The sequence below is a fragment of the Carettochelys insculpta genome, chromosome 6, assembly GCF_033958435.1.
Source record: "Carettochelys insculpta isolate YL-2023 chromosome 6, ASM3395843v1, whole genome shotgun sequence".
NCBI classification, from domain to species: domain Eukaryota; kingdom Metazoa; phylum Chordata; order Testudines; family Carettochelyidae; genus Carettochelys; species Carettochelys insculpta.
This window is the reverse complement of record NC_134142.1, coordinates 59,873,751-59,895,690: the sequence shown is the minus strand read 5'-3', so window position 1 is coordinate 59,895,690 and position 21,940 is coordinate 59,873,751. Positions and strand designations below refer to the sequence as shown.

At 47.0% G+C, this 21,940-nt stretch overlaps 1 protein-coding gene across 1 annotated transcript in view; it reads right to left on the bottom strand.

The window, feature by feature from the left end:
• PAK6 (p21 (RAC1) activated kinase 6) overlaps positions 1 to 16,857 on the bottom strand; it is a 41,863-nt gene extending 25,006 nt beyond the window's left edge. The window contains exons 1-3 of the mRNA XM_074998836.1: positions 16,796 to 16,857; positions 15,615 to 15,688; positions 1,378 to 1,586 (exon numbers count right to left, since the gene is read on the bottom strand). Of these exons, the coding sequence (XP_074854937.1) occupies positions 1,378 to 1,581 (204 nt within the window). The 5' untranslated portion in view covers positions 1,582 to 1,586; positions 15,615 to 15,688; positions 16,796 to 16,857. The remainder of the gene's footprint in view (positions 1 to 1,377; positions 1,587 to 15,614; positions 15,689 to 16,795) is intronic.
• Positions 16,858 to 21,940: the final 5,083 nt, after the last annotated feature.

The following is a 21,940-nucleotide window of genomic DNA, read 5'->3' as shown; positions in this document are numbered from 1 at the left end:
TCATCCCCCTGAGCACCCCTCACCTTTTGCGGAACCCTTGCAGCACCCCCAGCACCCTCTTCCTGAGCATCCCATCTCCTGCCCAAGCATCCCACCCCTTTCCTGAGTGACCCCCCACCATCCTTTTCTGTGGTCCTCCCACAGGTTGGTGGAGGGGGCAGCTAATTGCAAGGCCAAAAGGTGGGACTCAATGTAAAAAGTTTGCTCACCCTTTAGCTACACTACTGTGGAAGATGAACCCATTCAGGAACAACCTCCCATGGTTTAAGCACAAAATCAAGCTCACAGTCGACTGTGAGGGTCACAGTCAACTGCTGTGCTCCTTGTGAGAGGTGAAGAGTGTGGAAGGTCAAAGGGAGAAATGTTCGTGTTGACCTCCCCTTGTTTAAATGGACACGTTAGCCAAGCCTAGACATGTTTATTTTAGCTACGCAATTGGTGTAGCTAAATTGCATATCTGTGGTTGACTTCCATGTCTAGTATAGACATAGTCTTACTTCCGTACTCCTTTCAAAGCTGAGTTGTCCAAGAGCTGTGGCTGCTGGCTGAGTGCCCAGCTCTGACAGCAACGCCCCCATTACCAGCAGCGCAAAACTGCAGAAGAGTGGCAATGCCATACCATGCCACCTTTACTTATGCATAATGTGTGCCTTTTGTACTGGGAGGGGTGGATATGTGAAGGTGAAGGCAAACTTTACAGTAGCTTAACCCCCCGCCCTCACTCCCCACCAAGCCTCTCCCAGTGCCATCCCTGCCTGTGTGTCCATTAAATTATAAACAGTTTTTGGCTGACGTCAGTATTCACAGTGATCTGGAATTTACTGAAGCTCTTCAACTGCTCAATGATCAAGCCCTCTAATGCTGTCTCAGTCCCAGGAATGGTCTTACAGAAAATGGTACACTGGGTGAACTTCTATTTTGTTGCACTGGACATCGCAGCCAATGGGAGCTGTGGGAGGGCGGTGCCTGCAGGTGAGCACAGGGCAGCGTGGAGCCACCTGTTCCCCACCACCATAATCTCCATAGTAGTGCACAAAATAAAAATCATTCCTCACATGGACAAATGATTAGAGGTAACATTCATCATGATCCCCTATGAGAGACTCTCTAGGCTAATTTAAATGCAATAGTAAAATTGTTACCATTATCCCTGAGGTTTTACTAATAACCCTGTTTTTTCCAAAGAACAAGAGATTTTACTGTGCCTTCACAGAAGATAAAACTTGGTCAAAACCTATACTTGGCCCTCCCTGGACCCTTAGAGATCACCCCATAACCTTAAGAGGACATTTTTATTCTGCAGAGCATAGGAGCTGTTGCTTCGCTTGGGCTCCACTGCATTCCACAGAATGGTAAGGAATAACTTTCTTCTCTTACCTTCATAGGTTGAAGCTGCATTTTGGTGATTCTTGAAGGGTCTACAACTGGCTTTGGGCGTTTCAAAGTGTCTAGAATGTTCTGCCATTGAGGGGGCAGGCCGATGAATTTACCCTCCTTTGGATCAAACGAGGTGTGGACCCGATGCTGGAAGTTCTGCGGAGCAGAGATCTCAGGTCGTTTCTTCTTCTTTTTGCGGAACATGATGCCTGAATCAGAGAGATCAAATGCATTAGATCGAGTCATTTATATGGTTCTTAGTAGTTAGTGTAGTGAGTAGGAAGCAACTGCTACAATTAGGTTTGCTAATTTTGGTTAAACATATTCCTGGAGGTTTCAGCATGATAGCTCTTTAATTTCTGGAAACCACAGGACAATCTTGGAAGACTAGCCACCCTACCTACAGTTACAGCTGAGTTCTAATTTCCAATCTAACCCTCTTTTTCCACTGCTTAGACAAATTCCTCTTAGCTTGGCCATAGGTGCTATAGCACCCAGAGAGAAAAATTCATGGGTGCAGACCACCCACCACACCAAGCTCCCACCCAGGCCCCTCATACACCAGCAACCCCAAGCTCACCTACTCCTCCCCCTCCCTACCACTGCTTCCAGAGCACCCCAAACAGCTGATTTGTGGTGATCAAACTCCAGGAGGCGGGAGAGAAGCAGGGATGGAGTGCCTCAGATGAGGAAGTGGGGAAGAGATACAGCCGGGGTGGAAAGGGAGGCAGAGGCAAGGTTGTGGTGAGGGGTTAAGTGAAGGTGTGGAGTGAGGACAGGACCTAGAGTAGAGAGCATGCAGGGTGTGGGGGAGTTGAGCACACACACATCCTGGGCAAAATGAGAAGCCAGCACCTCTGAATCTGAGTTTTTCCAACCCTGGTCTTAGCCTAAATAGCTGAACTTACATCGGGAATCATAAACCACCACTGGTGCAGCTACCCTGTTGGGAGTTATGTCAGAGACTGCAGACAGGCATTTTAATGACTTCTAGATCTACTCTGAGTACGTTTAGATAAGAGAGAAAAGAAAACTGAGGCTTGTCTCTAGCTGCCACTGCCGCCACCACCACTAGAGCAGAATGAGTATTATGTCCTAATCTTTGCAGAGAAGAAAAGGCTAAAGAGATTTTTTTCTAAAGCAATGTAGGTTGAAACAAAAATTTATCTGCAGGTAACTTAAATAGTTGATGCATACCTGAATGAAAATCTCAGTTTTCTGTGTATTTTAAAAAAGGGCTTTGGGGCAGCTTGGGAAGGTAGGGTATGAAATCCAAACCTAGATTTGATTTTTGTGAGTGGCCTCTACATTTTCAATAGGCTGAAATTACAGCTACAAAACCAACGCTTTCAAACTCTGAGGTGTTCAAAAGCTGAATCCCAAATTTGCAGCTCAAGACCACCCTTTCTTTCTCCCTTTCCAGTATCCCATCTTCAGATTATTTTCCTGGAAAAAATATTTCATAGGTCAAAGACAACAGTTAACATAGTGAAAATAATTTGTTTCACACAGCAGACAGACATTTCTGGTGATATTTGCCTCACATGCATATACAATTCAATATTACTCTCTCTAATGACGTAATGCTGTATATAGTCCATGTTACACTCAGAGCTCTAGTTTAAAGCTGTACACCATGGTTAAACAGTAGTTATTTATCATACTGCTGTATTCCCTGCATTTAGGGTATGGATCCTGCAAACATGTATGCACATGCTTAACTTTACTACCACGCATAGTTCCTCTGAAGTAGTAGAGTAGAGATAGAATGAACTAACTTGGGGTAGTAAAATTAATCACGCGCATTAAGCATTTACAGGATTGGGGCCTTACATTACATAATCACAGAAGGAGATCTACATACACTTTTTAACTGCAAAGACAAAATTACTGTACTGCATCAAAATGCCCACAAGAGGCCCCAGAACTGATTATTCCATCTGAAGAACAGGGAAATGATGAGAAAATCCAGACAAAGAAAACCCATTTAGAGAAATGGTAGGAGGCAATACTTCTGAGAGGATGAGCTGCTACAACCATCTTTTGTTTTGGAGGTGATTCCAATGGCATGAAGGCACATGTGCTCTAATGGTGGCTCACAGGGACATTCACTGTCTTTGTTCTGCATTTGTGCAGAGCCCAGTACAGTGGGATCCTGGTCCAGGACGGGAACGCCTACATGCTACTGAAATTCAGATAATAAATAATGAGAAATGATCACAAAGGCACTGCCTTAAGGAGAAGAACTGCAGAAGATTTCCTTGGAAAGGGAAGGGACCTGCTAGCTAATCATTTTGGCACTGTTCAAAGGTCATGGGGGGCTACCAGAGAGGCTCCACAGCATGTGACATAAATCAGGAAGAGGGAAGCACTAGACAAAGGGGTGTGAATCTCAACTCTCTGTGGGGACTAAAAGTGTGTCAATAATTATTAATTAAAACCTCTTCACCGAGCTAGGAGGATGAAAACATTCCTGAACTGAGTAACCAAATTATCTTAGGCTGTGTCTAGACTAGCCCCTACCTTCAAAGGGGGGATGGTAATTAGGGTGTTGGGAGATTACTAATGAAGTGCTGAGGTGAATATGCAGCACTTCATTAGGCTAAATCTCCCCCACCGCAACTTCGAAGTGTGAAACTTCAAAGTGCCGGCTTGCATGTAGCCACGGGTCAGCCGCAGGTACTGCAAAGTGCCCACACTACTCTGAAGTCCCTTTACTCCTTGCTGGCTACATGCAAGCAGGCACTTAGAAGTTTCACACTTCGAAGTTGCGGCGGGGGAGATTTAGCCTAATGAAGTGCTGCATATTCACCTCAGCACTTCATTAGTAATCTCCCAACACCCTAATTACCATGCCCCCTTCGAAGCTTGGGGCTAGTCTAGACACAGCCTTATTGTTTTAACCCTTGTTCTTCCTCTTCCCTCATCTCCTAACTCTTTGTAGCCCCCTCAATGCATCCCATCTATTATCATATGGTAAAATCTACAGCACAGGGACCACGACTTTCTATTTGTTTTGTAAAGCCCTAGCACACTTTGGGGTGCTGTAAAAATAAACCCAGAATAATAATTAATAGTATCTTTTTATGACTCAGTATGAGTGGGTTTATATGTGAATTTGTGAGTTAAAATGTTAACTTTTCCATTTGGAGACAAATTTTTGGCCAGGCTTCAAAAGTAGATCTACCTCAGCATGCCAATTTGCAGGCGCATAAATAAACCATTGGTGCATTCACATTAGCTAATTGTACCTGCACATCAGCATTTAGGCTGCATCTATGCTACAGCCCCCTTTCAAAAGGGAAAAGCAAGTGAGGCAAATAGGAAATGCAAATGAAGCACTGATTTACATATCTCACACTTTATTTGCATAATCACATTTTCAAAAGAGAGTCTTTCAAAAGCAAAACAGCAGTATAGATGGGTTCTTTCGAAATAAAACCCTGCTTTTGAAAGCACCCTTCTTCCTGAAAAAAATTAGGAAGAAGGGAGCTTTTGAAAACGGGGTTTTATTTCAAAAGGACCCCATCTATACAGCTGTTTTTCTTTCAAAAGAGACTGTTTTGAAAATGTGATTATGCAAATGAAGCATGAGATATGCAAATCAATGCTTCATTTGCATTTGCCTTTCCAATTCGCCTCATTTGCATTCCCCTTTCAAAAGGGGACTATAGTGTAGATACAGCCTTAGAAAGCACTTACAGTGTCTGCACACAAAAAAGTATGACTCACGTATGCAGGCATATGTATCATTAAGTTTATGGTAATTCATTGAAAATTAAAGCTTTGAATCTTTTTAATTAGTAGCACGAGTTTTATCACGATGAAAAGCACCGAACCCTGTACACATATGTGTACCCTGGAGTCTCCAATGACATTGGTTTACATTGCTTTCACTATAAATACAGTCTGATACTGGACAGGTGGTTGCAGTTTAAAGGAATCCTGCCAGAATAAAATAATCATGTACTAAAAGTCGGTAGTTAAAATCCCATCAACTTTAATAATCTTTTAGGTTATGCATTTCACTCAGCTCGGGCAGTGAAATCAGAGTGGTCAATTACACTTGTGGTTTTCCTGCCTTGGCTATAATATTTGAATTTCCAACAGGGCTGGAAAATATTTAAATAAATAAGAACAAAATTAAATATGCTCTTTGTTATCCAAAACAAATTAATAAGAATATTTGTCTAACACAGGATTTAGATTTTGTAAATACACAAAACCTACATTTCAGCTTTAAACTACGAAATAACATCCCCTGAATCCATCATATATATCATGTGACACTGACACGATAGGGCCCTACCAGACCCTAGTCTTTGCACTCACTGCTGAGAGCCACACTGTAAGAAATGTCATTAACTTAGACAATAAAAGTCACTACCCTGACACAAAAGAAGCTGGAGATTTAAATTCTCTCAATGATCCTTTTCTGACGCCTGCGAAACCATGTCAGAGTTTTTAACTCCAGATACAGCTTTTCATAGGTAATGTGAGTCCAAAGCTGTCGCATCTGCTCGCAAGCAAACGAAAAACCATAGGCGGCAGAGTCAGAACCGTGGGAGGGATCAGCTGGAAAGGAGTGGCAAGGAGAAAGAATGGTTAGGCTCGGATGACGTAAAGTGACCATATTACCCTACGTGAAATATGGGACACCTGGGGTTTGTCTACACTACCACCCTCCTTCAAAGGAAAGATGGTAATTAGGGTGTTGGGAGTTTACAAATGAAGTCCTGCGGTGCGTGCGCAGCACTTCATGAAGCAAATTCCCAACACCCTAATTACCATCCTTCCTTCAAAGGAGGGTGGTAGTGTAGACACAGCCCTGGTAAAATATCTTGGAGTTAAGCGAGTTCAATGGCAATCCATCAGAACTATGCAGGATAGACAGTCAAAATAACTTTAAGTTGCCTGAACACCCGATTAGAAGATATACTGCATTATTATAACAACAATATTTAAAAATTAAAAATATATATCTAAAAGTAAGTGATTATTGCCCTGTAGAAGTGCCTGCCTTATCCTCATCTTGCTGTCCTTCAGAGTGTGGGCTACCAGTGTGAGGGCTGGTAGTGAGAAAGAGAAAGAGAGAGGTACAGGAGCCAGAGCAAGGGGATGGGGTTATGTGCAGGACGGCGGCGGGTATGTGAGCGAATTGCTGGAAATCAGAGCTGGGTGTGTGTGTGCAGGAAAGAAGGAGTCAGGGATAGGGGGTCAGGAATCAGTACAGGAGGCTGGGAGCGGGAGGAGCTCTGGGGCTGGGTTCTGGAACAATGTAAGCCATTTGATATTTTTGCAAGAGTATAAAAAGAGAATGAACCTACTAGGCCAGTTCCTCCCTCCTCCGACCTTTTAATTTTACTAAACTCAGTGGCTTTACAACAGATAAATTATACCCCAAGCTTTCAAAGTAAAACAATGTATTATTCCATACATGATACTTCTCAGTATCTCACTGTATTCAACACAGCACAGCATACCTTCTAATATCTATACACACTATGCCAAGGCCATTGCCAAACCTTCCAACCTGCCACCTGTCTGTACACAACAGACCTGCACTCTACCACCTCACTCTGTAAACAGGATTTGCAGAGCTTGCAACTTGTAAATCCACATGAGAGGTACAGCACTGAAAGGCCTGGAAATCCTCACCCCTTGCCTTGATGTTGCCTCCTGCAGTCTGCCGCTGAAATCTCCCATCATGGGTTTATTTGTCCCAGACAGTGACTTGACCTCCCATCTAACCACTGGGCCCAGGTTCCCCTTTCCACCTCATTGATGCCCAGGCCACATGGTCCCTATTTATTTTGTAGTTACTGCCTTTGGGTCACTCCTCCCTTCGCCCCCTTTACAGTCCTGGCCTAGCTAGTTCTCCCATTCCGCCCCCGGCAGGGCCAGATCAAGATAAGGGCTGAAGCCTAATGGTTCAAATACTCCTTCCCAAACATATGCTAACAGTTGATGGAAATCACTTATCTGGAAATCCATCTCTAATTGAAAAGTCAAATAAACAGGATCTATAGTAAACTTCTTCCAGTTTTTAATTTATCATGCGTCAATTAGTAAAGGAACTCAGGATATTTAAAAAAAATTATTGATCGGTTTCCAATAGCTACAAAACTCTTCAAGAATTGTATTGTAAAAAGAATTCTTTCCCTTCTAAAATCACTAACACCTATGCAAAGTGGAGCAACCAAACCCCCGAACCCCATCCTATTTTCTCCCATCACCTCATTTTTTTCCACCTCCTCTTGAAGGGTGGGGGGCTGTTGCTCTGGCCTTTGAGGGAAGGCACAGGCAGAAAGAATGGAACAGGAGGTTAGCCTCGCCAAAAGGTGGGGTTCCACCTTCCACACCTGCCTGAGCGATTTAAAATTTTAAATTGCCTGGGGTCCTGGGCACTTACCCCCTTTGCCTCCCATCAGTCAATGGGCCAGACTGAACCCCCTCCCACACTCCAAACCCTGGAGCTCCCTCCTGCTGCACCCCCAAACCCTTCATTCCAGACTCTTCCTCAGTGCAGGCACTCCTAGCTGGAGCACCTTCACCTCATCTCACACCCCAGCCTCCTAGCCCAGCCTGGTGCACCTGCTCCCATGTTCTGAACCAATTATTTTTGTGCTCACCCCAATCCTAGGGAGTCCCACAAAATCTAATAGCCCTGGCCTCCATAAGAGTTAATCCAGCCCTATCAGCCCTCCTCTGTGATTCACCTTCCTTGTCTCCTTCTTCCTGTCTCTGTTCCCTCCTGAGCCTTGTCCCGCACCCTGCATGGGACTCCTCCAAAGACAGGATCCCCCATCTAGCCTCTGGCCTGGGTCAAGCTGCTTTCTACTCCAGAGGCGTGCCTGTTTGCACTGCCTGTGGGCTACAAAGCTAAGTGCACCCCCTAGCTGCTGTTGCCCCTTTCCCCCAAGTGGCTTCCCCTCTGTTCCCCGCCATAGGGCCCTGCCCTCTCTATCCCAATCCTATTACCTGCCAGCAGAGAGTGTGTGTGTGTGTGTGAACTATCTGAGACAGTGCCTCCTGTCTTTCTCAGGCAGTGTGAGAAAAGACTGCAGCAGCCTGACTCTTGCCCCTGACAACCTTGCCCCTCCACCATCCTCCCCCCTTTACCCCCGGGGCTGCTGGCAACAGTCTGTTTAAACAATCTGTTTAAAGAGCCCACCCACCTCTCCAGCCAGCTCTCCAAACAGACGGCCTCTGCTGTTTAAAGAGCTGTCACTTTAAAATTCAGGTCCCGCGTGGGGCCAAGAGGACTAGGGGCCAGGGGGAACAGGATTTTGAGTTGCACTTAACTCGTGTTAATGCAAGTTAAAAGCAACTGAAAATCATGCATTTTGAGGGTTTACTGTATGTGTTCATGAGTGTACACACACACACACACACTCAATATAAAGAGTGGATGGAGGGGGAAAATGTGGGAGCTAATGGCAGGAGGTCAGTCTTGATTTCCGCTCAAGGTGTCTCCCCACCCTACCTCTCTATGAATCTATATTTGAAATGGGATCTGAGAGTGTGGTATCCTGCTATGATCCCGCTCTGCATTTTTATCTGAAACTCTGGGCTCTGGAAATGCTGCTTTGGGTGCTTTGCTTCCCCCAAAGGAAGAAATTAAATTTGCTGCTGCGACATAACTTTCAGTATTTCAAGCCCTTCATTTTTTTTGTTTTTTCTGATAGGAAAGCTGTATGTCTGGCAAGCTGGGTGTATCATGCAACCTAGCAGCACTGCAAATTGACGTGATGCTCTAAATCCTGTGTGAACACATACCCAGGCATACAGATTAATATTCCACTAGAAATAGGATTAGGAGACTCTTACTTGTTATGTTTCTGGGTTTATTTTGTGACAGATAAGAAAAAAATCAAACTCCCAACAACTGATCCATAGCTTTTACCAAAAGGACAAGAAGGGCCATGAAACCAAATTGTTGGCTTTTTTCTCTTCTTTTCTCAACCACTGAGAGCAAAATAGGCCTTATAATACACACGTCTTTCCTGAGCTTATTATGAACAGTATTCATTGTCATGCTCCTTGGTGAGTTTTAGACAAACTGGCCCAAATTCACACTTTGGGTGCATCTACACTAGTTGGCTACTTTGAAGTACCCGGCACAACGTCAAAATAGCATGAGTCACATCTACACGCGCCATGCACTATTTCGATGTTGAAATCGACATTAGGAGTCAAGACATCAAAATTACTATTGCTATCTGAAGATGGGAATAGTGCCCTACTTCAACGTTCAACATTGAAGTAAGGTGTGTGTAGACGATCCGCGTCTCGCTACTTTGAAATAGCGGGGTCCTCTATGGCGGCAATCAACTGAGGGGTTGAGATGCTCTGTCCAGCCTCTGTGGGGCTCTATGATCCCTTTAAAGCACCTTTAAAGCCTTTAAAGCACCACAGACTCAGATTTGCTGTGGCAGGAAGCTCAGAGTGTGCAGGCAGCAGCACACACACGCTAGCCCTGCATGCCCTCCAGTGGCCCCGAACCACCACCTACGACCCATGGCATTGAGTCAGCCCCCAGAGCACCCCCAGGGCTCCCCTCCTGAGGGGACCCAGGCACCCCTGGCAGCCAAAGGGGGGGCCAAAAAGAGGCGGGGCCCCTCCTGGTCAGAGGCTGAGCTCCGAGACCTGCTGGAGCTCTGGGGTGAGGAGGAGGTGCTCCATGTGATGGGGACCAAGCGGTGGAATGCAGAAGCATTCGCCCAACTAGCCAAGGGCCTGGCCACCCAGGATCACCCTGCTTGCACTCCGGATCATGTCCGGAGCAAGGTGAAGGTGTTGTGGCAGGGTTACGCCTGGGACCAGGACTCTGCCAGCTGGTCTGGGGCCGCCTCCGTCTCTTGCCCCTACTACAGGGAGCTCAGGGCCATCCTGGGCCCCGGGACACCTCTTCCCCCCCAGCCACCCTTGACACCATGGACAATAAGCCCCAGCAGGCCTCGGAGCTGGAGTCCAGCTTAGAGGCTAGCCCTGCACCCTGGGGCCCACCCGAGGAGCCACCCCTCAGGACGGCAGAGGAGGGGTCTGGCAGCAAGGAGCAGGAGCTCCGCATAGACCTCCCCTCTCGGAGCACCAGCCGGGCATCCGCCCACCAGGGTTGCCCTGACCGTGGCAGTGGACGGTCAGATACGTACCCCACAGGGCACACACCCCTGGGCCACGGGGCGGGGGCATCAGACATGGCTGAGAGTTCCACACACCCCCAGCAGACCCCAACCTGCAACTGCCCAGCCACAGCACAGTCCCAGGACAGCGGCATGGCCATCAGCACCCATCAGCACCCACACCCATGAACAGCACTGTGCCCTAACCCCAGGGGTGGGGGGACCATGCAATGGGGACACCCAATAGGGACACCACACCCGCTGATGGGGGGGAGACCCAGCACCCAAGGGGGGGTGGGGGAAACAGGTCACGGGCCAGGGCACAGCATTAACAGCCTTCCCCTCCCTCTCTGCAGCTGCACAATCCAAGGTCCCAGGCAGCCAGGCACCCTCCGTGGTCCCCGAGAACAGGCCGGTGGTCAGCCACCGCCTGTGCCCAGGGACAGCCCCAAGGCCAGCGGGATGGTCACGCCACTGCTGGACCCAGGGGATGGCACCTGTGGACCCCCAGCTCCTGGCGGCTCTCTGGCAGCAGACGGAGGTGGCTGAGGAGAGACTGAGGTTTAACCAGGAAGAGTCCACCCAGTGCTGGGCGGCGTGGCAGGAGTTCATGGGTGTCTTCTGAGACATAGACGTGTCACTCCGGGAGGCTGTCAACCGGCTCCCGCCCCTCACTGCTCCCCCTGCCTCCCTCCCCGCTGCTCCACCCAATGCCCCCCCGCCTCATCACCTGCCACCTCGCCTGCCTCACCACCTGCCGCGCCGCCTGCCAGCCTCCCCAGGACCAGAGCCCACTGGGGCTGAAGACTGGCCAGTGGAGGCATCCTGGCTGTACCTGCCAGTCCTCCCAGTCCCCAGCCGGCTGCACTGGGGACCACGGACAAGGGGGGGGGGGTTGCAACCCATACCTGCAGGGGGTCACGCCCCTCTACACCCACCCCAGACTGATGGACCAACGGCCGAGCCATCTGCTGGTCCCCCATTTGTATATAGTTGTCCTCCTTGTGTATAGTTGTTCCCCTTGTGAATAGTTGTCCTCCTTTGTATATTGGTTGCAGTTTTTGTTGTGAACATAACACAGTTACCAGTTTTCAATAATCCACAGTTTTATTTTCCAAAGAACCTGAGATGTGTGCTTGTTGTGGGGATGGTGTGCGGGCAGTGTGGACGGTGTGTGTGGGGCCCTCTGGGGAAGGCCAGGGAGGTGCTCAGGGGTCTCCCTGATCAAAATGGGCCTGCAGGGCCTTGCGGACCCATATCCCCTCACGGTGGGCCTGGCGACTGGGTGCGGCGGCTGGCTGGGGGAAGCCTGTGCCAGCGTCGACTGCCCACCCCTGAACGAAGGCCTCCCCTTTGCTCTCCACAATGTTGTGGAGCGTGCAGCACACGCCCACAAACTGGGGAATGTTCTAGAGGCCGACGTCCAGGCGGGCAAGGGAGCACCACCAGCGGCCCTTCAGGCAGCTGAAGGTCCTCTCCACCACCTGGCAGGCATGGTTCAGTTGGGTGTTGGACCGCTCCTAGCTGGCATTGAGGTAGCTGGCATCCAGGTGCATGAACCAGGGCGGGAGGAGGTAGGCCGCATCCGCCACGAGGCAGAGGGGCACAGTGGTGTCCACCAGAGGGATCTCCCTCTGGGGGATGTAAGGTCCCTGCCTCCAGCTTGCAGCACAGGCCCGAGTTCTGGAAGACGCGGGCATCATGTGTGCGGCCAGGCCAGCCCACATAGACATCCTGGAAGTGGCCCCGGCTGTCCACCATGGTCTGCAGGACCACGGAGTGGTGGCCCCTCTGGTTGATGTATCTTCCCCCGCCGTGGTCCGGGGCATGGATGGGGATGTTGGTCCCGTCCAGGGATCCCCCTGCCAGGAGCTGCTGGGCGGCTTCCTGTGCAGCACCTAGCAGGGTGCTTGCTCCCCGGGTTACGACCGGGAAGGCTTCCAGGTGCTGCTGCTGCTGCTGCTGGGGGTCCATGGCTGCTGTGCATCAGTCTGTGAGAGCGTGGCTAGCGCTCTGCAGACCTTGTGCTGTGCAGGCCGGGTGTGTCTGGACAGGGCCCTTTAAAGGAGCAGCTTGCTGTTGCCCCAGAAAGGCTAGTTTAGCCTGTGACCCCATCCTCAGGCTTTCCTAGTCCCTTATTTCAACAGGGAGCACTTGTGTGTATAGATGCTCTGAATTTCCTTCCGGGGCAGCTCCTTTCGATGCTCCCTGTCACTACTTCGATGTTGAACGTCAATGGCACCAGCCCTGGAGGATGTGTAGACGATACGCATCGAAGTAGCCTATTTCCATGTTCTTACTTCGAAATAGGCTACTTCGATGTAGTGTGCTGGTATAGACATAGCCTTCATGATATACAAGCTTTTCTACAGGGAAGTGTTTTTGCACTGCATGAATCTAATACTACCACAGCCCAAATGTTAACCAACTTCTTTCTTTATGAAATAGAAGGCTGACTCTGTTTTCATATTAGCATCTAGAGGTCCTCATCTGAGATCAGGTCACTATTTTGCTGGGCACTTTACACACACCACACACATGCATACAGATAATCTGTGCCCTGAACATTTTACAATCTAAATAGACTCAACTAAACAGTGGGGGAAAGGAGCTACCATCAGCTTCCTGTACAGATGACACACACAGGCTACATCTACACATGCACGCTCCATCGAAATAGTCTATTTTGATGAATAACGTCTACACGTCCTCCAGGGCTGGCAACATCTACATTCAACTTCGACGTTGGGCAGCACCACATCGAAATAGGCGCTGTGAGGGAACGTCTACACGCCAAAGTAGCACACATCGAAATAAGGGTGCCAGGAACAGCTGCAGACAGGGTCACAGGGCGGACTCAACAGCAAGCCGCTCCCTTAAAGGGCCCCTCCCAGACACAGTTGCACTATACAACACAAGATCCACAGAGCCAACAACTGGTTGCAGACCCTGTGCATGCAGCATGGATCCCCAGCTGCCGCAGCAGCAGCCAGAAGCCCTGGGCTAAGGGCTGCTGCACACGGTGACCATAGAGCCCCGCAGGGGCTGGAGAGAGAGCATCTCTCAACCCCTCAGCTGATGGCTGCCATGGCGGACCCCGCTATTTTGATGTTGCGGGACGCGGATTGTCTACACGTGCCCTACTTCGACGTTGAACGTCGAAGTAGGGCGCTATTGCCATCCCCTCATGGGGTTAGTGGCTTCGACGTCTCGCCGCCTAACGTTGATTTCAACTTCAAAATAGCGCTCGCCACGTGTAGCCGTGACGGACGCTATTTCGAAGTTAGTGCCGCTACTTCGAAGTAGCGTGCACGTGTAGACACAGCTACAAAGAGATTAAACGACTTGCTCAAGCTCACACAGGAAGTTTATGGCATAGCCAGGAACTGAATTTTGATCTCCCGAGTCACAGCCCATTCTTCAGATGCAGATCTAGGTGCATAGTCTCAGTGGGTACATCTACACATGGATAAAAGATGTGCCTTGACCCAGACCAGCTAACTCAGGTTTGCAGAGCTAGGGCTGTCAGGCTACAAATCACTGGGTAGACATTTGGGCTCAGGCTCATGAGACTCAGGCTGCAGGGTTAATTACTGTGTTGATAATCCAGGCTCAGGCTGGAGCTCAGCTCTTGGACTCTCAAACCTTGCAGGATCCCAGAGTTTGGGCCTCAGTATCTACACAGCAGTTTTTCAGCCTCAAGGCCCAAGACCTGTAAACTCCAACAGCTGAGCCAGGCAAGCCATGGATTTTTTATACCTGTGTAGACATAGCCTTTCTGCTCTTCTGATTAGCTCTAAATATTGCATATCTTATTTTGAGTTTAGGGTGCCATGTACATGTAACCTCAGAGAGTTATGCCTGTGCCAGACCAAAGGAAAGTCATGGTGACCTGCAGCATCCTTCTATAAAGACAGATAGATAATCCTTGATTGGTAGGAACAAAAATAATGCCATGTAGGCTTGAAAATTAAATATTGTATGATCCAGGGGAATGGGATATATATAGTTAAAAAGCATTTTTATTTACAATTAAAGCTGATCTGTCTAATTGTTTCAGTTTACTCAACATATTTACCCCTTTCTTCTGCTCATGAATTGTGTTTGAACAGATTGGCCTTGTCTATGCTAAATCAAAACTTCGAAATAGCCATGCAAATGGCCATTTCGAAGTTTACTAATGAAGCACTGAAATACATATTCAGCACCTCATTAGAATGCTGGCGGCTGCGGCACTTCAAAATTGATGCGGCTCGTCGCCGCGCCACTTGTCCTAACAGCAGATAGGAATAAGGGGATTTTGAACTTGCCAGGGTCCTTTCAAAAAGGACCCCCATCTGGACGAGCCGCGCGGCGGCGAGGCGCATCAATTTCGAAGTGCCGCGGCTGCCGGCATTCTAATGAGGTGCTGAATATGTATTTCAGAGCTTCATTAGTAAACTCTGAAATGGCCATTTGCATGGCCATTTCGAAGTTTGGGGCTAGTGTAGACATAGCCATTGTGATTTTTGGAACCACATCAAATAGTTTTGACAAACACATTTGACCTGTGGCTTTTTCCACTAACTGTTCACAGCAAATATTCCTTCTGTTCCAGGATACTATGGCTAAACTTTTAAAAAGTACATACACTTTGCTCTCGAAGGAACTGTGTTTAGTAACAAAACAAATTTTGTTTCTCAGTTCATCAATTCTCACTACAGGTCCCCAAATTCTCTCTCATTAATACTCTTACACACAACATTTTGTTCACTGGCAGCGCAGTACAGAAGGGCACTCACAGGCTGCTATGAAGCCCAGCTTTTTTACTAGCTGACCAGCTCTATTTGCTATTACTTGTACGCCATTGTTCGTACATACCAATGTGCAGTAGAATTTGAGTATCAATACGCTGCCTCACTACATGATTAGTAAGTCGACTGCTTAGGGGTAAGAGAGTTTATACAATGTTAGTACAGCAAATCCCCTTTCACAAGCAGCAATGTAGGGATTTAGCTGCACTGGGCATTTTGCTATGGATGGGTCTCAGAAAGGGGGGTTGGCCATTTAGGTTTTCAGCAAATGCCTCTTTTTGTACATATTCTCAAGATCCACTTTTGAGTATTCACTCACCAGCTATGTGCTTCTCTTCCTCTTCTCAGACTACTTCACTGCTTGGTCCTCCAGTACATTAAGTCATGAGTATCCTGGAAAACAACAGAACAAATGGATCAGTAAATATTACTGGGCAATTACCACACAGACTTACCTTGTCCACGTACAATGTGTGCATGTGCATTATTGCTCAGCTAAAGAGGTTGTTAAATTGCACTGGCAATGTATACACAAACTGGTTTTCAAATTAAAGGAAGTTAGGTGGTTCCCAGATACTTCAGATATACACAGTGTTCCAATAAAGTATGTGTAGTAGCTGCTCTGAAAGGGTCTTAGCTGAGATAGCAGGGGAGAAATCCAGGCATGTGGGCCTGAGTGGTTTTAGCTGGTGAATCAATTAATATCTCTGATATGCATGGTGAGGATACCTGCAGATACAAGAAGGCTTCATACAGATACTGTTACATCTTGCACACAGGCAGCAAGCAGACTTGTTTCTAACATGGGCTGTCTGCTTTTCCAAGCATCGGCAGGAGTGACTTTAACCTTCCTCACTGATTGCCAAGCCCAGGAAGGTATTTTCATTCCACAGTCCAAGCTGTTTGCTTGGCTTACACGAACAGGTTCCCAATACCACATCTCCATTAGGGACATACACGCTTGCTCGTCTGAAGGCAATGGGGAGGTGCAAAAGGAGAGAGACCTCACTGACAGTCGCACAGTGACAATGCCAGAGGAGGACAATTCCGAGTGAGAAGAGAGAAAGGGCTGCAGGGAAACTATCATTTCCACCCAACGAAGCGATTGGTGGACAGTGTTGCTGGGCTATAGGAGCAAAGATGAAGTAAATTCCTTCCCAACAGATCCCAGCTCTCAGTACCAAAGACAAAGAAAAAAGCTCCGCAATCCCCCAGCTTCTTCCCTCTCACAGTGCCCTAAGGTGGTACTGCGCCTACACAACCACTCAGCACATGCATGCCTGGCACTGCTAAGACTGAACATGCAGCTCTGAAGAGAAGGGGTTAACCCTCAGAAGCACAGTCAGGGGAGAGCTGAGACGTTAGTTTAAACTGACAAACCTCTGGCTTCTGTAAACAGGAGGCAATTAACCACATGAAATGGCTCCCATTAGAATGTTATTGTTTTAAATACAGAGCATAAACTCAGTGACCATCCCCATACTGCGATCTGATGCTTACCCCCGATTTCTCACTGTTCCGGAACCAGTGGTGAGGTGGAAATATTCTCATGCTGATGTCCGTTGACTGTCTGAGAAACTTGAGAGAGAAAGGAGAAGGCAGGAGAGAGCGGGAAAGAAGGGGCGGAGGCAGATCTGACATGTTTGTACAGTGCCTGCTTTACCTAGCTGTGAATTTGATTTTAGGGTGTGGTGGTAGATGAGACACGGAAACGTTCAGCGCTGGCAAGTCTCAGGCTCTCATTGCAAAAAGCATGATGAATGCTGAGAATGGGGGCCCAAGGGATCCTCCTTCCTCACCGTCATCTCTGTTTGGACTCTGGAAGGGATCGGGGAGAGAAGATGCTCAGAGTCACATCAGAGCAATGAGGTTTGCTGGATATCGTGCAAGAACCTATATGAGGTCACCACCTTGCACCCCTCTTCATTGGCTGACCTGTTAATGCTCCGACTTGCTCGTTAATGCTTCTCTCTCGTTTCCATGGCCTCAGAGCCTAGAGCTTCTGCAGTTTCTAATGAATCCCGTCATCTCCTGATGTGTCGTCCTTGTCCTGAATTTCAGGACCTGCCACAAATTCCCAACCATACCTGGCCGGGGGAACTTTGATCATTTCATATAGGTATGCATACACGCTAATTAATTAATTTGCGCAGCAGATGTGCAGCACATGACTGGTGCGAATGCTCTTCCTCTGTAGCATGCTACAAGTCAGTATCGTATGGTTTACTGCCTCTTATCACCCTATAATCCTATTGCTCCGATTGTGTTGTGGCTTGGGGCTTATTGACTCCTGGAAATATATCTTTCTGCGTCAGTGACTTCCGTCTGCTGAAACATCAGTCAACAGAGGGGGATGGGAACAGGTGGAACATGGATGAGGAACAGGAGGAGGTCAGAGTTCATGTCTGCCAAAGTCATCAACAGCTCTTTCCCTAGAGCAAATAAACGGGATTCTTGGCTTATTGCAACAGTCAATTGCAAACATTGCCAGTCTACCACTGAAATGATTAGTTCTAAAGAGCAAAGAAGAAAATAACGTTTAGAACCTGTGCACCCCACACTGGGTAATTACTTCCTTTGGTTTGTGTGTGCGCTTTGCTAACATGGCATTAAATAAAAAGCATGATGTAAGTGTCCCTGACCAATTAACCTGTCAAGGGTATCGCAGACAGACATTATGAACCAGTGGAGAGAGTAGAGGAGTGGGACTCAGGAGACCTGGGTCCTAATCCTGCCCCTGCCCCTGCCCCTGAATTGCTTCATGACCTTGGGTAAGTAATTTCACTGCTAAGTGCCTCAGTTTCCCCTCCCACTATTTCTCTTGCCTATTTATATTACAGTCTCATCAGAACAGGATATCTTTTATATGAGCATGTATAGGACCCACCACAATGGGCCTAGGAGCTCAGCTGGGATTGATAGGAACTACTGTAATGGAGAGAATCATTATAATAATTCTGAGGGCACCAATGCAGCTGCACTGCTGTAGAATATCTGGTGAAGCCACCCTATGTTGACAGCAGAGATCTTTCCTGTCAGAATAATTACCCCCCGACCCCACACATCTCCCTGAGAGGCAGAATCTGCCAGAAGAAAAATATCTGCCATTGACATAGCACCAGTGTGGGCAGTGCTTTAGGTTCTTGTAACTTGTACTGGTTGAGGTAGTGTGTGCTTCACACCCCGAGCAATGTAAGTTAGATCAGCTAAAGTGGTAGAGTGGACCTGCCCTTAGACAGAGTAAAGGTGTGTACACAGGGTCTGTGGTCTTCACTGGAATAAAGTTTGATGTTATCTCACAATGATTCTGGAGTTAATATTCCCTCCTCTTCTTTTCACAGCTTCTGGCAGTCTGCCAAGGTCCCACAAGGAAGTTTTCTGCCAGAGACAGGAAGTGCAGTCAGTTCATCCCTACATTATTCTGCAGGTCCTCATCTGCTGAGGCCTGTCAAAGAGATTCCCTACAGATTCTCCTACTAGTGTCTTTAGCCTGTAGGAAGTAAAGTTGGCCAAGACCTTTTATTTGGGCAACATCCTATTTGCTCCTATTGGGGCATGTGAAGTTGGAGTCCCATGAGCAGCGGTAACCAAGAAAGGGAAAGTTTTTGTCAGTGACAGCAAACACCAAAGAGCGCTCAGAAGAGAGAAAGGCCAGCATTAGCTTCCCAGCAGCTCACCCTTCAGAGGACTGCAATTTGAGCTGCAAAACACAAAATGGGGCCAGGTGGAGGATGAATTAGGACATGAACATGATCCCTTATTTGCAGGTCAGCAAGAATGAAATTTAACTGTTACACACTTGTGCAATGTCAATAGCATCTGCTACTTCTCACTGTGCCAGGAAATGAAGGTGAGTCTATACTGGTAAATCTGGGGGGGAGTATCAGAAGGCCAGTCTATATGGGTAAGTCCAGGGGGGCTATCATAAAGAAGTATCATTTATACTACACAGGGAATCACCCAGGTTTGGGGTAGCCTTTAAATTTGCACAAGAATGATCCCCCATGGTTTTAAATGTTTAGGGAGCATTGTACAAAGCCCTCTAAAATAAGAAGCAAATCCTATTCCTGGAGACAGGCTACACCACAGACGGAAGGACCTGGCTTCACTTTGTCAGAATAAGCACTTTGGTGGAGCCAGAGCAGTCTGAAGCCTGAAATGAACCTCAGAGGTCTGAGATCTTAAATGAAGACCAGGAGCAGTGGGGGGCTCTAAATCCCCTCTGAGTGTCATAGCGGAGATCTGCTCACAGTGCATGCCTTAATACCAGACAGAGCTCTTAACTGCAACAAGCCTGGGTGTGATGTAAGTTCTGCGCTCCTCCCAGCTTCTGACTTAGGGCTTCTGACTTCTGACAGGGAGTTTGTTTATAAACAGAGGCAGGGTGATTAAGATAATAAAAAGCTTGACATTAAATTAGGGATATGATCCTGAAAGCATCGCTAGAGACTCAAGTTACAAGATAGGAAAGCAAGTGTAGGAATAAATGTTGTGACTGGAGAGAGGTAAATAGTGGTATGCCACTAGGTCTGTACTGTGAACACTGCTGTTCAAAGTATTTATAAAGGAACTGGAAAAGGGGGCAAACAGTGACGTGGCAAATTTTGTAGATGATATAAAATTACAACAGCCAATTAAATCAAAAGCAGCCTGATATGGTTACAAAAAGATCTCACAAAACTGAGTGGGAACACAATGGCAGATGACATCTATGTTGATAAAAACAAAATAATGCACATGACAAAATATAATCCCAACTATACATACAAAATGATGGGGTCTAAATTATATGTTACCCATCAAGAAGGGGATCTTTGAGTCATTGTCAATAGCTCTCCAAAAACACCTGCTCGATTTGAAGTGGCAATCAAAAAAGTTAACAGAATATTAAGACTAATAAGGAAACGGATAGGAATAGCCAGAAAATATGTTATTTCTATATAAATCCATGATATACCCACATATTGGATATTATCACAGTATTACTATGCACAGATTTGGTCATCCCATCTCAACACAGATATACTGAAGTTGGGAAAAGTACCGAGAAGGGCAACAGAAATGATTAGGGGTATGGAACTGCTTCTATATGAAGTGAGGTTAAAAAGACTGGGATTTTTCTGGTTGGAAAAGAGATGACAAAGGTGAGCTACAGTAGAGGTCTTTAAAGGTATAGAAAAATTAAATAAGGAACTGTTGTTTGCTCCATCACATAACACAAAAACAAGGGATCGGCCAATGAAATTAAAAGGCAAACAAAATAAAGTGTTTCTTCACGGTCAACCTGTGGTGCTCTTTGCCAGGGCTGTTATAAAGGGCAAAACTATAACAGGGTTCCAATAAGAGCTAGATTATTTCACGGAGTATAGGCCTATCAATAAGCCAGTAGTAAAGGCAGGAAAGGATCCAACATTATGCTTTGCATGTCCCTAGCCTTTGTCTGCCAGAAGCTGGGAGAGGATTACAGCAGACAGACAACTTGAGGACTGCCTGTTCTGGTCACTCCCTCTAAAATTACCTGGTATCTGTTGGAGGACAGGATCTATTCGTCTTACCCAGCATGGCCATTGTGGTGTTCTTATATAGAACCCAGATGTATCTACCTCCTCAGCTCTAACCCACTGGACCCCTCTCCTCTCTCGAAGCTGCGACAGAACCCAGGATACCTGAAGAGGGCTCTCTCTCCACAGAGTTAGTAACAAAGTAAGAATATACATTAAAATTTAAACCAAACTACCACAAGTGACTTGTTACAAGACATCAGAACATATTAGTATTAGAGCTGAGTGGATCTAATAGCGATAATTTTCTTTCTTTTATACAGGAATTAGATACATTGCACCTGTCAGCTAATTGCTAAGACACTGGCCAAAAACTAGAGTTTTTAAGTAGCCCATGGAATCACAATTAAAGTTGCCCCTCTCTACCAAAATCTGCAGTGGTGCCTCTCAGGAAGACTAGGCCATTTTGGAGACTTTTTAGAGATGACTTGGGTACCCACTCCCCCATGCACTTTGGAAAATAGAGACTTTCTCTTGAAAAAAAGTGATATATATTTCCCTTCCAATTGCAATTTGTCTCTGACTTTTTCCAACACATTGCTCCTGCTGCTGCCTAGCCAACTGCTTTGTGCTGGGGAGACTTACACAAGAAAAAAAAATAAAAACAGATTACTTCTCCTCATGTTGCTGAACTGCATCTTGCTCTTTCAGACAGCTTCTCCCAACCTCAGGACTGTCTTTTGTGTGGCAGCCATAATTGGGCAACAAGAAAGACTACAGGGAGTATTGGTTATCCTCACTGGCTCAGCCTGCTTACTTGGTTTAGAAATACAGCAAAACTACCTCATACCCCATTATCTAAAAGGGATAAACTCATTGCCTTATTTCAGTTGGATGTTGTGGGTTGCCTTTCTCTCTCTCCTGCTGTCTATCCCAGCATAAAATCAGTAACCAACACTCATTACTTGCTGCTGCCCCATGTTCTCATCTGTTGTGGACCAGACTCAAGAAGATAATGTGCTGGAGACTGGGAGAGGGCAATCCAGCAGCAGATTTGGCACTCAGGTGCAATTTAGATAAGCACTCTAAAGTTTAGGTGTTTATCCATGGCTTATCTGAAACATGTAGACCTTGAGTCTGTGCA